Source organism: Dipodomys merriami, unplaced genomic scaffold (genome assembly GCF_024711535.1).
Source record: "Dipodomys merriami isolate MVZ:Mamm:240054 unplaced genomic scaffold, mDipMer1.0.p SCAF_11, whole genome shotgun sequence".
Classification (NCBI taxonomy): domain Eukaryota; kingdom Metazoa; phylum Chordata; class Mammalia; order Rodentia; family Heteromyidae; genus Dipodomys; species Dipodomys merriami.
Window position 1 is genome coordinate 17,642,451 of NW_027202382.1, and position 14,610 is coordinate 17,657,060.

At 45.3% G+C, this 14,610-nt stretch overlaps 1 protein-coding gene across 3 annotated transcripts in view; it reads left to right on the forward strand.

Moving 5' to 3' along the window:
* Tmod1 (tropomodulin 1) overlaps window positions 1-14,610 on the forward strand; it is a 75,082-nt gene that overhangs the window by 15,594 nt on the left and 44,878 nt on the right. For all 3 annotated transcript variants that reach the window (XM_070010305.1, XM_070010315.1, XM_070010294.1), the window contains exon 2: window positions 6,766-6,922. In XM_070010305.1, the coding sequence (XP_069866406.1) occupies window positions 6,803-6,922 (120 nt within the window). In that variant the 5' untranslated portion in view covers window positions 6,766-6,802. The remainder of the gene's footprint in view (window positions 1-6,765; window positions 6,923-14,610) is intronic.

Here is a 14,610-nt window from a genome sequence, read left to right on the forward strand (position 1 = left end):
TATTCCTTTGAATTTGTGATTCAGTTCTTCCTGAACTCAGGGAAATGCAGTCATAAATCAAGATGATGTCCCTTACTTGGTGATGGATGCTGGAGAAGCCATTAGCAGAATGGCTGGACTCACCCCCATGAAAGATGTAAAAGAGAATTTCATACTCCTAGAGCCCTAGTTCAGACCTTCCTCCTGCCCATTCCCTGATGGGTTGCCTCAGCCTTAATCTACCAATCTTTTCTTTCACCTTGCCAAGATTTACTTCCTGGCATAGCTTGTCAATTCTGTGTTTTTATATTTAGCAGAAGCTTATAGCTTCTGTTGTGGAAAAGCAGGGTGGCCAGATGGGTTATAAGTGTAGCACAGACACCAGATTTGGAAGACTTTAAGTTCATATGTTTTAAATTTAATTAAGGAAAGAAAACACACAAAAAAAACAAAATGGGCCCCGGTGCCTCATACCTGTAATCCTAGCTACTTGGGAGACTAAGATCTGAGGAACATAGCTCAGAGCCATCCCAAGCAGGAAAGTCCGTCAGACTCTTATCTCCACTTAACAACCAAAAAAGCTGGAAGTGGAGCTGTGGTTCAAATGGTAAAGTGTTAGCCTTGAGCAAAAAAGCTGAGGGATAGTGCTCAGGCCCTGAGTTCAAGCCCCAGGACCAGCCCAACACACACACACACACACACACACACACACACACACACACACACACACACACACACAGGGTGGGGAGGGAGAGGGAGAGAATTAATGCCTATAATTCTAGCTACTCAGGAGGTTGAGATCTAAGGATCATGGTTCAAAAGCCAGCACAGGCAGGAAAGCCCATTAAGACTCATACCTCCAATAAATTACCAAAAAGCTAGAAGTAGAGCTGTGGCTTAAGTGGTAGAGTGCTAACCTTGAGGAAGAAAACCTCAGGGACAGCACCCAAACCCTGAATTCAAGCCCCAGGACTGGTTAAAAAAATGAAGCTACTGACCCTGTTCAGGACCAAGAGCTGTTCTGCTTTAGGAGGGCCATGCTGGGGAGCCCCTGTATCTTCACCCACCCGTCCTGCCTCTCCCTCTTTTTTGGGATTCTCAGTTCCCCCCAACCCAGTCCAATTTTCCATGTCAGAGATAGTAAACAGAGGATCTGAGAAGAGAAGGGACTTGCCCAAAGTTCAAGGATGCTCAGCCAGGACCCAGCATGCTCATTCCCTGTTCTCACATGCTACCTCTGGACCCAGCACAGGGCTACACCTGAGGACATGAAGGCAAATACAACATAGGTATGCACTGAGGGAATTTAACAATCTGATGATCATGGGAGTCAGTGAGAAGAGATGGGGGTTTCAGTACGAGCAGCAGTCTATAGTGGCTGAGACTAGTTGAGCCAAAATGAACTGTGCCCAGTCCTAGGCTCTGCTCTTACCTGCTTTTGTCTCATAACATCCTGTGGGTGATTGCTCAGTCTCTGACTATTGCAGGCAAAAAAGCAAGTTAGTGGTTTTCAACTTTTTCTTTGAGCTGCAGAATTCTTTCTTCAAAGAAACTCATTTATGGAATCCCAAATAAATACATCAAGTAAGATGAAGAAGTGCTTTCTGAGTGATCTCTGGGCACAGTTCAAAAACCACCCATGTAATTTTATTCTATCATTTTACAGGTGAGCACACAGAGGCCCGAGAATGGAAGGAATGGAGGGTGAATGAACAGGGTGTTATTGTCATAATGAAGTCACCAACCAAAGTCCTGGGAATTTCAGGCCTGTGCCCCATTCCCAGCAATCTGTTCCAAGCCATATTTTCAGACCAACCTTGCAATGGGGCTCTCTTAACTTGTGGCTTTCATCCATAGGAGGAGAATCCTGCTTTAAAGAAACCATCCCTGTGAGCCAACTAGATGAGTGTGGCTTGAAGCTGACAGCTTCATAGTTTACCTTATGAGTTCTCAGTTCTTCTCAACTGATTTAATGCATTGCTTTATCATTCTGTAATATTCACAAGACACTTGGTGTTAGAACACTTTAAATCATGTGAAATAGAGAACTGGAATTCAACAGCAAGCACCTTGGGGACATAAGTGGTATATTAACTTTCCTGGGTGTGATAAGAGGAGATTTCTGCAAGAAATTTGATGATTGCATCCTTTAGGGTGGTATCACCTGGGGGTGGCCTGTTTCCTGCCTCTCCTGCAGTGGGCTCCAGAGTTTCCTCCAATTTCTCTCTCCTTGCCCTTTCCCAGCTCCTTCTGCCCAAGCTGGCTTTAATATGGATTCCCCCACCCCACCCTGCCATTTTCTTGCCCTGGATCATCTATCCTCCAGTGTCAATCTATGATTCTTTCCATAAGGATCATGTAGGGAAGAAGCAGCTGGGAGACAGTCTGGACGGGAAGCTCCCAGGGTCTCAAAGCTGGAGCTCTGTCCTGGAGCTCTGTCCTGTCCCTGAAAATTCCTTCTTGGTGGCTCCGTGATGTGACCCAGAGGTGACTCCCAAGGCTATGTTTTCCAAACTTCGTTCCATAGATAACAATTTGGGGAGAAGTTTCTTAGAGACATGGTGTCATGTCAGAAGAATTGGGTAAATTCTTCTTGTCTCCTCTTGGAGACAACCCTTGTATAGTAGCAAAATGAAACTTTTGAGAAGTCCCGTGGTCCAATGTCTTGTGGAATTTGGTCCACCCTAAAACCTGTTTGAACACAGTCTCAGTCTATGGAGACTGGATATTTTATAAAGTAAGGGGGTTTATTTATCTCATAATTTGGAGACTGAAAAATCGATGATCAATGAGCTACCTCTAGTCAACCTCTGGTAAGGGTCCTCCTGGCTATATCTCAATATGGTGATGTATCATGTACTAAAGTTAGAAAATCATACAATAAAATGAGGTACCAGAGAACAGAAAAGAGCCAGTCTTTCCCTTGTTCTAACAGCTTCCTCTGGTGAGAACTAATTCCTCTAGAATTTATCCCTCCAGTGGGAAGTTCTGCCATCAACCTAATTACCTCCCATTAGGCTCCACCTCTTAAGGGTTCTACCACTTTAACACTGCCACTCTGAGGATCAAGCCTTCAGCACAAAAATCTTTGGGAAGCAAAACCATGTCCAAACCATAGCAAGGACCAGAACTTTGTATTTTTGTAGAGATACTAATTTGAGGCCACCCTGAATTGCCTGTGGGAGTTGGTTCTGGAAGCGTCTTGGTCCTGAGATGAAGATTGTTATTCCTCTCTCTCTTTCTTGGCCTCACTTAGGAAAAGCCAAATTAGGTGGTTCTGAGGCCCTTCAGGAGGTGTTTTCCTCTATACCAGAGCATTGTCAGCTGTTTGTGCTTTCTTTGGAAGCAAATGGAAATGAGTCAAGGGGGGCAGCCCATTTATGGTCTGAACATTGCATTCTTGGGGTCTGGTCAAAGGAATACGTCAGCCCAAGCAGGACCTTCCTTAGAGGAAAGGATGGCACTGGTTTCTGTATTTGAGAAGCAAGTCATCCTTATCAAGGCATCTGTCACCTACTCCAATTCTCCCCAAATGCCAACCCCCTCACCTTATATTGAATGAAATGTGCCCTCTGCTTTCTGTTTATTTAAGAGAGCTTTTAGCCAGCTGCTGTTGACTTACGCCCGTAATCCTAGCTACTCAGGAGGCTGAGATCTGAAGATCACAATTCAAAGCAGCCCAGGCAGGAAAGTCTGTGAGACTCTAATATCCGTTTTAACCACAGAAAATCAGAAGTGGTGCTGTGGCTCATAGTGGTAGAGTCCTAGCCTTGAGCAAAATTGCTCAGGAACAGTGCCCAGGCCCTAAGTTCAAGCTCCACGACTGACAAGAAAGAGAGGGGGGAGAGGGAGAGAGAGAGAGAGAGAGAACTTTGGTTTTAGTTTGTTTTCGATTGGTTTCATTGTTCTTTCTACCATGAAAAATTCCATCATCATGTCACAGCTGAGACCTGAGATTTGTATTGGTGTGTTTGTTTGTTCATTTGCACAGGGGTCTCAGAAAAAAAAACAACAAACCTGCTGTGCAGAGGGAATGCCAATTCTGTAGGTGTGCCAGGGTGGCTGTAACAAAGTACTACAAACTGAGTGGCTGAAGCAACAGGAATGTTCTGGAATAGGAATGCCAGTTCTGGATCAAAGTGTCAGCAGAATGGGTTTCCTCTGTGGACTGTGAGGGAGAATCAGTTTTAGCCTTCTCTCCCAGCTCCAGCTGGCAATCTTTGGTGTATAGAAATTTCACCCTGCTCTCTGCCTGCCCTTTCTGTCTGCCTTGTCCCAGTGTTCTCTGTGCGTGCCTAAGTCCGAATTTCCCCTTTCTAACAAGGACACCAGTCATACTGCATTATCATCATCATTGGATTAATATCATTGTGCTCCAGGACGACCTCATCTAAACTTAATTATATTTGCAATGATTCTGTAAGGGCTGCATTTCCAAGGAAGATCCTATTCTTACTGGGGGTTAGGACTTTCTTATATGTGTTTTGGGGAGTCACAAGTCACCTATCACACTGATTTGAAGTGTGGCACTACATTTCCTTTTGCAGTGTTTAGGGAAAAGAGCTTCTATTTCACCTGTTTGTCCAGATGATGGCTCAGCTCATGTAGATGGGTGCATAGTTGGGAAGAGATTCGCACCCAGAGCTTATAATAGCCATTCAGCAAACTCACAGTTTCCAAAAGAAAGGTGCCAGTGGTTCATGCCTATAATCCTTGCTATTCAGGAGGCTTAGACTTGAAGTATCACAGTTTGAAGCTAGCCCAGGAAGAAATGTCTACAAGACTGTATTTCAATTAACCAGAAAAAAAGCTTGGCTAGAGGCATGGCTCAAATGGTGGAGCACCAGTCATAGGCAAATAATCCAAATAAGTACAAGGCCCTTGAGGACCAATCCCAGTACCAGGAGAAAAACCAAACCAAACCTGGAACCTCCTCAGGACTTATTCAATACCAAAGGCAGGTAGAAAACTGGGATTAGATTCACTTCAGTAAGAAGCTTCCTGCTGTAGGCACAGCCCTGGGGTCTCAGCGTGGCCCATGGAGAAGCCACAACAGGATGAAGGTAGCAGCCATACAGAGAGGCGTGGCCACTACTGGGCCATGATGACCCTCAGGTTAGGTAAGAGGCTGTGTGGCATAATGGGGAGCTTCTGTAGGGTTATATGAAACCCTAGGCCATACCTCAGTTTCTTCATTGATAAAATGGCTTTAATTAAAAGACCCAACTTGTAGGCTATATCAAGATACAGGAACAAAATGTGATGGTCATGGGAAGTAGCAGACACAGACAGAGTCTACACATGGGTGTGGGTATTTCTGGTGACATGGACGATGAACAGTAGAGAAAGCAGCCTACAAGTAGCAGCTGTGGAACCCTGTTCCCTTGATACCCTTGGGCAAATCACTAGCTTCCTTTATCCTTTCGCATGAAGGAGTTCAAGCTAGACAATGTCTTTCTGGCAATAGAATCTTTGACAGACATCAGCTAGAGCAGTGTAGACTCAAAAGGCCACATACCTGTGTTCAAATTGTTAACCTGCCACTTCCTAGCAGTGTGAATTGGGTAAGTCACCTAACTTCTCAAAGCCCAGTAGCCTCATCTGTAAAATGAGGATAATGATAAAGACCTACTGCATAGGTAAACTTGAAAAATCCTTATAAAGTGCTTAGCTTGTGGCTTGGCATTTGCTAGTACGAGTTAGCTATTTCTTTAAGTCTACCTTCTGTCTGGATTGAATGAGATGTGGTAGGTGACACCCTCCATGCAGTAGGCATTCTGGTACCCCTTTATTTCATCTCCTTCTCACTGAAAAAGTAGACCCGGTTGGGGGAGGGGAAGGTTCTCAGCAGTCATGATTCCCACTGAGACATTGGGTGGAGGGATGTCCAGGAGAGAGGTTCAACTACTTGAATAAAATTGTTCTCAAATATTCATTCATAATAATCACCCATGTTCTCCAAATGAATAGCCATGTGCATTACAATCAAAAATTCATTAAATCACATGACCTAAGGACTTTCACATTGTTTAGGATTATTTTTTCTTTTTTAAAAAATGTTATTTTATTGTAAAGATGCTGTACAGAGGGGTTACAGTTACATGAGTAAGACAATGAGTACATTACTTGTCATTCATAGTTACCCCTTCCCTTGTTGTTGTATCACAATCCCTTCCCTCCCCAACCTTCACACTCCCCCCCCTCCCCCTGCACCACCCCCAGGTTGTAAAGTTTATTTCCAATGCGCTGTCCTATGGGTATCATTGTTGCAATGGGTCATCCTGTGTCCTTGTTTCAGTGTTTTGTTATTCCCCTTCCCCTCCCCAGATTAGACAAATGTATATAGAAGATGCAGGATGTCAAAATCAAGTACAGTGACAACAGGGGATATACCATAGTGGGTAGAACATAAAAAGGAAACACAAAAAATTAAATAGTACATTTAAAACAATAATAAAGACAGAACTCTTGTGTCCATATCTTAGGGTTCATTTCACTTAGCATCATCTTATATGAACATATGTACATAGCTTTTGAACTTTTCAGCTCATCTGATAAGATTATCCTATATGTAAACTAATTATTGCAAATGAGGGAAAACATAGGACCTAATTTTTATTTATTTATTTATTTATTTTTTGTCGGTCGTGGGGCTTGAACTCTGGGCTTGGGCACTGTCCCGGTGTTCTTCAGCTCAAGGCGAGCGCTGTACCACTTGAGCCACAGTGCCACTGGGACCTAATTTTTTGAAAGGTCTTTCTAAGGTTTTTTCCCCTTTCTGATCAGCACTGAAACTCAGAAGATAAAGAGAAGTCCTTCCATCATGTCCTACAGACGAGAGCTAGAGAAATACCGTGATCTGGATGAGGATGAGATTCTGGGAGCCCTCACTGAAGAGGAGCTCAGGACACTGGAAAATGAGCTGGATGAGCTGGATCCTGATGTGAGTAGCCTGGGGAGCACTGGTGGAGGGGCAGGTATATACTTCCTGAAGCCACCATTGCCGTTTTCTTATATGGAAGCCACATTGGAATGATATTACCATGGCAGAGGTTCTCCAGCAAAATGGGGGGGGGGAGGGATTGTGGCAAGGCAGGGGCAGGCGGGGGGAGTTAGATTATAAGCAGTTGGCTCAAAACATTTGGGAGGGTGATAAATCTTGATCTACAAACCATCAGAATAAATGATACTGCTCCAGTCTAAACACTGGTAGGCTGAAGACCTAGAAAGAGCCAATGTTCCAATGTGAGCCCAAAGGCAGAAGGAAACAATGTCAGGCAGGAGGAAATCTCCCCTTCCCCCTCTCTTTGGAGGGTCAGCTTTTCTGTTCTATTTAGGCCTTCAACAGATTGGAGGGGCCCACCCACAACAGAGAGGCCATCTGCCTCACTTATTCTACAGATGCAAATGCTCATCTCATCCAGAAACGCCCTCACAGATACAACCAGAATAGCATTTGACCAAAGGGCTGAGGACCTGCGGCCCAGGCAAGTCAACTCATAATCAACCAGCACAAATCCACCTCTTTGACAGCCTGGCACCCATGAGCATTTCTTCAAACTGCCATCCATTTTCAAATAAAGACAGTAATGGGACATAACAAGATATAACCAATCTGTGCACAAGGGACAACCTACCCTCCCTTCCCCAGGAGAGGAGATGAAATCTTTGAGTGCTGTTTACTCCATTTCTTGATATCATATAACTTAAACACTGTGATGGAAAATTAACAAACTTAAATCCTATGATAAAAAGCCAACACAAGCTTATATTACTTGAGGAGATAAGAGAGAAGAAAAACCACAGATATTTGTTATGTATAAGTGTGTCCATAAAACAAGGAAGAAATATTCATGACAATTACAGTTCCTCTCATTGGTCAGGTAGAAGTAGCTGCTATATATCATCATTCATTCATTCTGTACTTCCTTGCCTTCAGCAAGTGTCTTAGCTGATTCTGGAGGTTCTTTATTGGATGGAGTGACCCACACCTTCATCCTAAAGGGTCTGGGGCATTAATAGTCCTGTCTGAGTTGGACTGCTGCAGTTTTCTATTGACCTTAGTCATCAGAAAGGACCTCTTATCTTCCACATTGTTTCTCTACCTCTGCTGTAGAATAGTAGTCCAGCTACCCTCTGGTAGTCAGACTCTGTCACCCCAGCCAGCTCTGTAACCCTCTTCTGTGTCTGTTGATTCTGAGGCACAAAGAACCCAGTGGCCAGGTAGCAGTGTTAACTTTCTCCTGTTTCATGGTGTCATTGTGACTCCTGTGAAAGAGAGCATTGCTCCTTTGGAACTGAGATGGCTACACAACCGAAGCATAATGTCAAGGGAACAGGAAGTAGAAATGTGGCTAGTGGGTCACTGAGGGTAATAGTGAAGGCTGCCATTCATGTTTCTAATCTTAGTTTCTGGGCCTGTGTGTCTTGGCTCTGGGAGAAATAGCATCCTATGTGGGTCCCTGGTTGCAAGCATACACAGCCTTTTAGAGAACCTTGGTCTAGCCCTGCCTAGTACTTCTACCTTGCTGGTGATGTAACTGTGTCATCAAAAGGCCACTTCACTGTTCCAGCAAGCCCTGTGTTTCTGCTGAGAAAAATAGGATAAGAAGAATCCTTTGTTGAAAAACATCACTTGGTTGATGTTTTATCATCAAGTCTCATAGTTGGCATATCTAAGAAGTTTGATGTTTAGAATTTACCTCTGCAGTCAGGATCCCCAGAGTTGAGAGGCAGAGAGGGTTCTTTGGTCATGTGTTGTTGGACAAGCCACACTGGAGCAGAGAGCAGGGCAAAGGGAGAAATTCCTAGGCCATATATATCCTACGCCACTCATATCCTATGACTATATCCCAGGTACCTTCTATGCCTAGCACAGAGAAGTCAAATAATAAATGCAGTTTCATTCAATGAATTTTCACTTGGTATGTTTGTAATTAAAGATGGAATGTTTCATACCTTTTCTTTTAACCAGTCATTGTTCAACTCTTGCTTAACAGTGAAGGAAGTAAACAAGGAAGAGAGAGCTTTTATAGCATCTCACCAGTACACACATACTTGCTGTGATGGTACAGGGAACACAGATCAGCAGGGAAATATAGGACTGGAGGTTAAATGTCCTACTTCCAGGCCTGGCCTTGTCCCTCACACTCATGTGACTCTAAGCTAGTTGTCCTTCCTTAGGTCCCTGTGTTCCATCCATGAGATGATGGAAATGCTTGGTCCCTTTCAAGGCTGAGCTTCCATGTCCTTACAACCTGCGCTTATCTGTAGACCTGACACGTTGGCTTCTTTCCAGATTGCTCAGAATCTGTGTTTAGGTGCCAGGTTTCAGGACCCATGGAACAGAAGCTTCTGGCAGGGTGTCCTTATCTTCCTATTCATAGCTGTCTCTTGCCTAGCCATGTAGACACAGTCCCTGATGAGGCTGCTCAAGTTGATTGGATGGCAGCCGGGGTGGCCAGAGCGTTGGGTCCCTCCTCCTGCTGCCTTCTCGTCTCCTGCATTTGATGGCTTTTCAGGGAAAACTAGCAAGGGAGACAAGGAACAAAGCCTCCGCTCTGCTGCAGCAAAATTATTCTGTTCCAATTCTATCCCAGATCATTGTCACATGGAGTCACAAAAACAGCTTTTAAAAGGATGCACATGGGGGATGCAGCTGCCTCCAGTTAACCTGGTAGATGGGAGGTAAAATTACCTGCCAAGTCCTGGGCCTGTGCTGGTCCCCAACAGGAGAGCTTGGCAGGGATCCTGCCCCTCAGGAGCTTGAGATACAGGTCATGGTCATGGGTGTAATAAAGCATGTCCTAAACAGAGCAGACAGGGTGCTGAGAGAGGATTACTTCTGACTGGTGGGAGGCTCAACAGAGCAGGTGATGTTGGAACTGGGCCCTCAACTTCTCTAAGTCAAGAATAAAAACAAAGAACTATAGGAGAGTGAAGGGATCCAGCACCAGTCTCTGTGTGGGAGGGAACTTGGGATGAGGAGTCTCCTGTGATTTCTGTGGGAAGGCAGATATGAATAGAAATGGGATGGGGGATAGAAACCAGGATGAGGGCAGCCAGGCCCACAAGAGTTTGGGCTTTTCTCAGTGGCCTTGCAGAGGCCTTGAGGAGCACTGACTCAGTGTGACCTAATAGTCTGGGGAGCGACCCTGGCACCCAGAGGGAGGAACCTGCAGGGTGAGAGGTGAGAGGTGAGTGGTCAACTGTGGGAGACTCATGCCCAGCCCAGCTGGAGGTGGGCAACTGCTTTTCCTGAAGATGGGAAAGGACCCTGCCTTGCTCTACAAGCCTTCCAGCCTTACTGCACAGCCTTGCTGTGACGAATGAGGCAGGGAGTGAATATCCCCCTACCCAACCCCACCCCATTCCCAGCTGGTCTACGACACCCAGCTTTTTGTCTTGTTAGAGTTTCCTTAGGCTGATGTGTATGAGGTCAGACAATGCCATGGTTGTAAACAGGGAAAGTGATGACAAGGATCAAAACCCAGGATCAGCCAAGGATATAAGGACATCTCACCTCAGGTCTGAGCTGAGGCCCCGACTGGGAGCTCTAACTTTATCCCTAAAGTGACCAAGAGCTCCCAAGGACTCTTACTCCAAATATTAGGTTATCTGCATCTGAGCAAAATGCCCAGGGTCTAAGTGCCTCTTACCTGGTCAGTGTGGACTCAGGAGACTGGCAGGAAGAGGCCTTCCTGCTGGGAGGGACAGGGCATAAGAGGCTCAGATTTCTGTCCTGTTTGCCAAGTTACACGTGTGACCAGGCAGCAAGAGTCAAGTTGCAAATGGGCAGGGGAAAAGCCATTGAGTATATGGATCCAGGAGGAGGTATCTGAGACCTGCGATGCTCAACTACTATGGTTTCAAAAGTGACATTTTCAAAGACCCCTTTCTCTCTCCGTTCAAGGAAAAGAAAAGGGAAATGGGAAACCACAGAGAAAAGGAGATAATGGAGACTAATGGCATTTCTGTCCCAGCCACACAATTGGCTCCTTCACTGAGATTAGTTCTGTTCCCAGATTGGCAAGACACTGTAGTGAGTTTTGAAAGGCAGACTGGGCCCCCCTTCTTTCTGAGAACACAACATCTAGCTCCAGTTTCACCTGAGGCCTGGGCCCACCTTTGAAATCCCAGCTCTGGGAGTGCCCAAAGGTATACAGACCAGGAGGGGAGCAGTAGGGGGTTGGTGGAGAGTGAGGTACCAAAACATGTATCAGCCACACAGACAGAACCAGAGCAGAACCCAGGTGCCCAGGTTCTGCCCCCCTGTAGTTCGCCACACTCCACCTGTGTTTTATTTCTGTGTCACAAGTGCAGAAGTGGCACTATGTATAATCACTCTTCTAAGCAAATTGGGAGTATAACTCACTTAACCTTCCCTGGGGCCCTGAGAGGTAGATAACTTGTCTGAGGTCCCACAACTAGCTAGAGGGTGGAGTCATGTCATAGTCCCAGGGGCCAGGCTGCGCTAAGGCTTTCTGACAGTCTTCAGGAAGAGGATTTGGAATCACTGATATGCTTTCTTGGTCAGTAGTTCCACAGAGAGCTGTATGAAAATCATGTGTTTCTTTTTTTTTTTTTTTTTGTCAGTCGTGGAGCCTGAACTCTGGGCCTGGGCACTGTCCTTCAGCTCTTCAGCTCAAGGCTAATGTTCTACCACTTGTGTCACTTCCGGCTTTTTCTGCTTATGTGGTGCTGAGGAATCAAACCCAAGGCCTCATGCATGCAAGGCAAGCACTCTACCACTGAGCTACCTTCCCAGTCCCAAATCATGCCTTTTTTAAGCCTACGGTTCAGGTGTTGGAGTCCCCATCCTGTCTGTGCTCCAGATGTAGGCATTGGCTTTTCCTTCTTCAAATCTCATGTCTTCTCTCTGTAAAACTGGCAACACTGGCCCAGATGGCCTTGGATGACTCCTTTAGTAAGATTTCCCAGGCCATTCCTAACTGGTCTTATTACCTGAATTCAGTGATTGTGCCAGAGCGTGAGATGTTTTTTGGAGGTTATATAATTGTTAAGCCTCATTGTCATGTGACAAAGTGGAGTACAAGGACTTGGAAAGCAGCTCTATTGGCAGCAGAGGGTTCCAAACTTTTGCACATTAAAAAGAAAAAAAAGTTTCCGAAACTTTCTATCTCTCACTCTGGAAAAACTGGAGCTTATTATCATGAGATGGTTGCACTGGACTCCCTTGGGAAAGGAATGCTTCATGGGGCTAAAAGTATCCTCTGTTGTCTGGTTCTCCAGAGGTTCTGCCCTTTCTCTCTGGAGTTAAGTGGATGCTATCCTGAAGCTGGGCCAACCTCCCTGCTCAGCTCGCCTTTGTGCTAGGCAGATGGGAAAGCAGGCAACAGCCAAAGAAACTTGAGGATGGCAGGTCACACTGACTTGTGTGGAAATGGTGAGTGGACAGGATATTGAGTGCTCCGTAGATACTTACTTAACACTTAATGGGTAAAACCCCATATGGATTATCTGTCTTCTGAGAGGGTTCAGTGCCTAGCCCCATTTTAGAGATGGGGATAGTGAGGTAATCAGAAAAGAATTAACCTGTCCAGGAGGCAAACTGGATGCTTCTGGGATTCCTTTTGGATAGATTGTGGCAGCCCAGGAATCTGTGAAATTAAATACCACTGCAGTGAGGGGGCTTTGGACACCTGTCCTCCAGATCACTGCTGAGATCTAGGGTTTGAACACCTGCTGAGCAGCTCCCCTTCCCCTCCCCACCCCCTTCCTTCTGGTCTCATACAGCAGCCCTGGCAATTATCAGCAAATTGATTTTTTTTCCTTCCAATTTAGTTTCCTTTCAAGTGGCTAGGTTATTTTCAACATATATAATAATCCTTTAAAAAGAGAAATTAAGAATCATTGATACAAGAGTTTAACTATAAATATTGTTTGTTAATGAAGCATGGAGAAAATGGTGGAATATTTCGGAAACTTCTTCTACAAGTGATACGTATATTTTCAGGATCTTCTGAAGGAATTGAGTCCTAAAAGTTGATTTTTAAAGCCAGTAGTTGAGAATCAGTGACATAAGATCATCACAAAAATATTAATAGAAATAGCAGGTTCTGCAAAATTCAAAATCCTACCCACTGAGGTGCTCTGGCATTTTTAGGAGTATCGTATCATAAAACCTCCTAAGGACTCCTACAGATCAACTCTCACAGGCTGTGGTTAATTCCATCCTATTAGTAAGGCGGTGGGCTACACTTAGGCAAACACTGCCTTTCCCAGCCCCATGTGTCAAGACTATGAATTGAGAGAAGAAATAATGGAAGGGAAAAACCTAGCATTGTTAACTCCCAGAGCCACAAGACACTGGGAACCATTTAGCACCCACCCCTCCCTGCCCTATGTACATCAGAAGTACAGAGCGAAGACCCTTTTCTCAGGGTCCCCTTCTGGACCTGGGCTGTTCACTGGTGCTATCAAGCACCACCAAATTCTTATACCCATCCATAAGTATCACCATGGCCATGTTAGTGAGCTCCAAGCAACAGCAGGCCGTGAGCTGAGAAAAGGGAAAGGACTCAGTCAAGGTTGCACATGAAGCAGACCAGCAGCAGAGCCAGTTGGAGGACCTGTGGCTTCAGGTGGCTCAGCAGACTCCCCATCCCATCCTTTCTCCTTGCCCCAGGTTGGGTCCTTAAGGCCCTGGGGCCCTCCTGGCCATCCTACTAGTGACCAAGTTTAGTTCACAGGCCATGGCTCTCTCTTGTAACACAAACCGGCAGAATCACAAGCCCAGGACAGAAGTAAACAGTTGAAATGGAAAGAAATAAATCTCTTCTCTAAAAATAGGCTCCCATCCTTAGAAACTCTGCCGGCAGCCTGCCATGTACAGATCTGGGATGGGCCTGGCAGGGTGAGGGCGAGCCAGGCCAGGCGCAGTGTGTCCCCACCCCACCCTTGTCTCCTGGCGCCATGACAGTACCCCCACCCTCCTCACCCAGCTCACTCTGCAGTGCCTCCAGAAGATTCCCCTCTTCCCTTGGGTCATAATCCTTAATTTCTCTAGGCCTCACTTCCTGACCCTTCTGGCTAAGTCCTGGCACAGCACCTGTACCACAACAGATACAGCTTTCCTTCTACCATGACATGTTTAACAGGAAGCACTGGAAACTCAGTGAAGAACATAGAATCCCCTGACTACGTTTCACCACCTCAACTTAACAAATGTTAATACTTTGCCTTCTCTAGTTGAAAACATCCTTGCAAAGGAAAGATGCGATTATAGTCTGAACCCTGCCTTTTACCACCCTTCGAGCCTATTCCCCACCTCTCCCATCCTGAGTGCTTTGTGGGAACAAAGTAACTGAATACCCAAATACACACAGCATCAAGATGCTAGTGAATCATAATGATTGCTAATGAGATGTAAATGAACAAGGAACAGGGACCCATTCCTTCAACTTGGTTCAGCTTTTACTTTTCTGATCTTAAAATAAATAAATTATATATATATATATATATATATACTTGCTGGGCACCAGTGACTCATGCCTATAATCCTAGCTACTTAGGAGGCTGAGATCTGAGGATCACAGTTTGAAGCCAGCCCTGGCTGGCTTCACTTAATTGGTGACATTGATCAGGATACTTTGTATTCATAAACTGCTT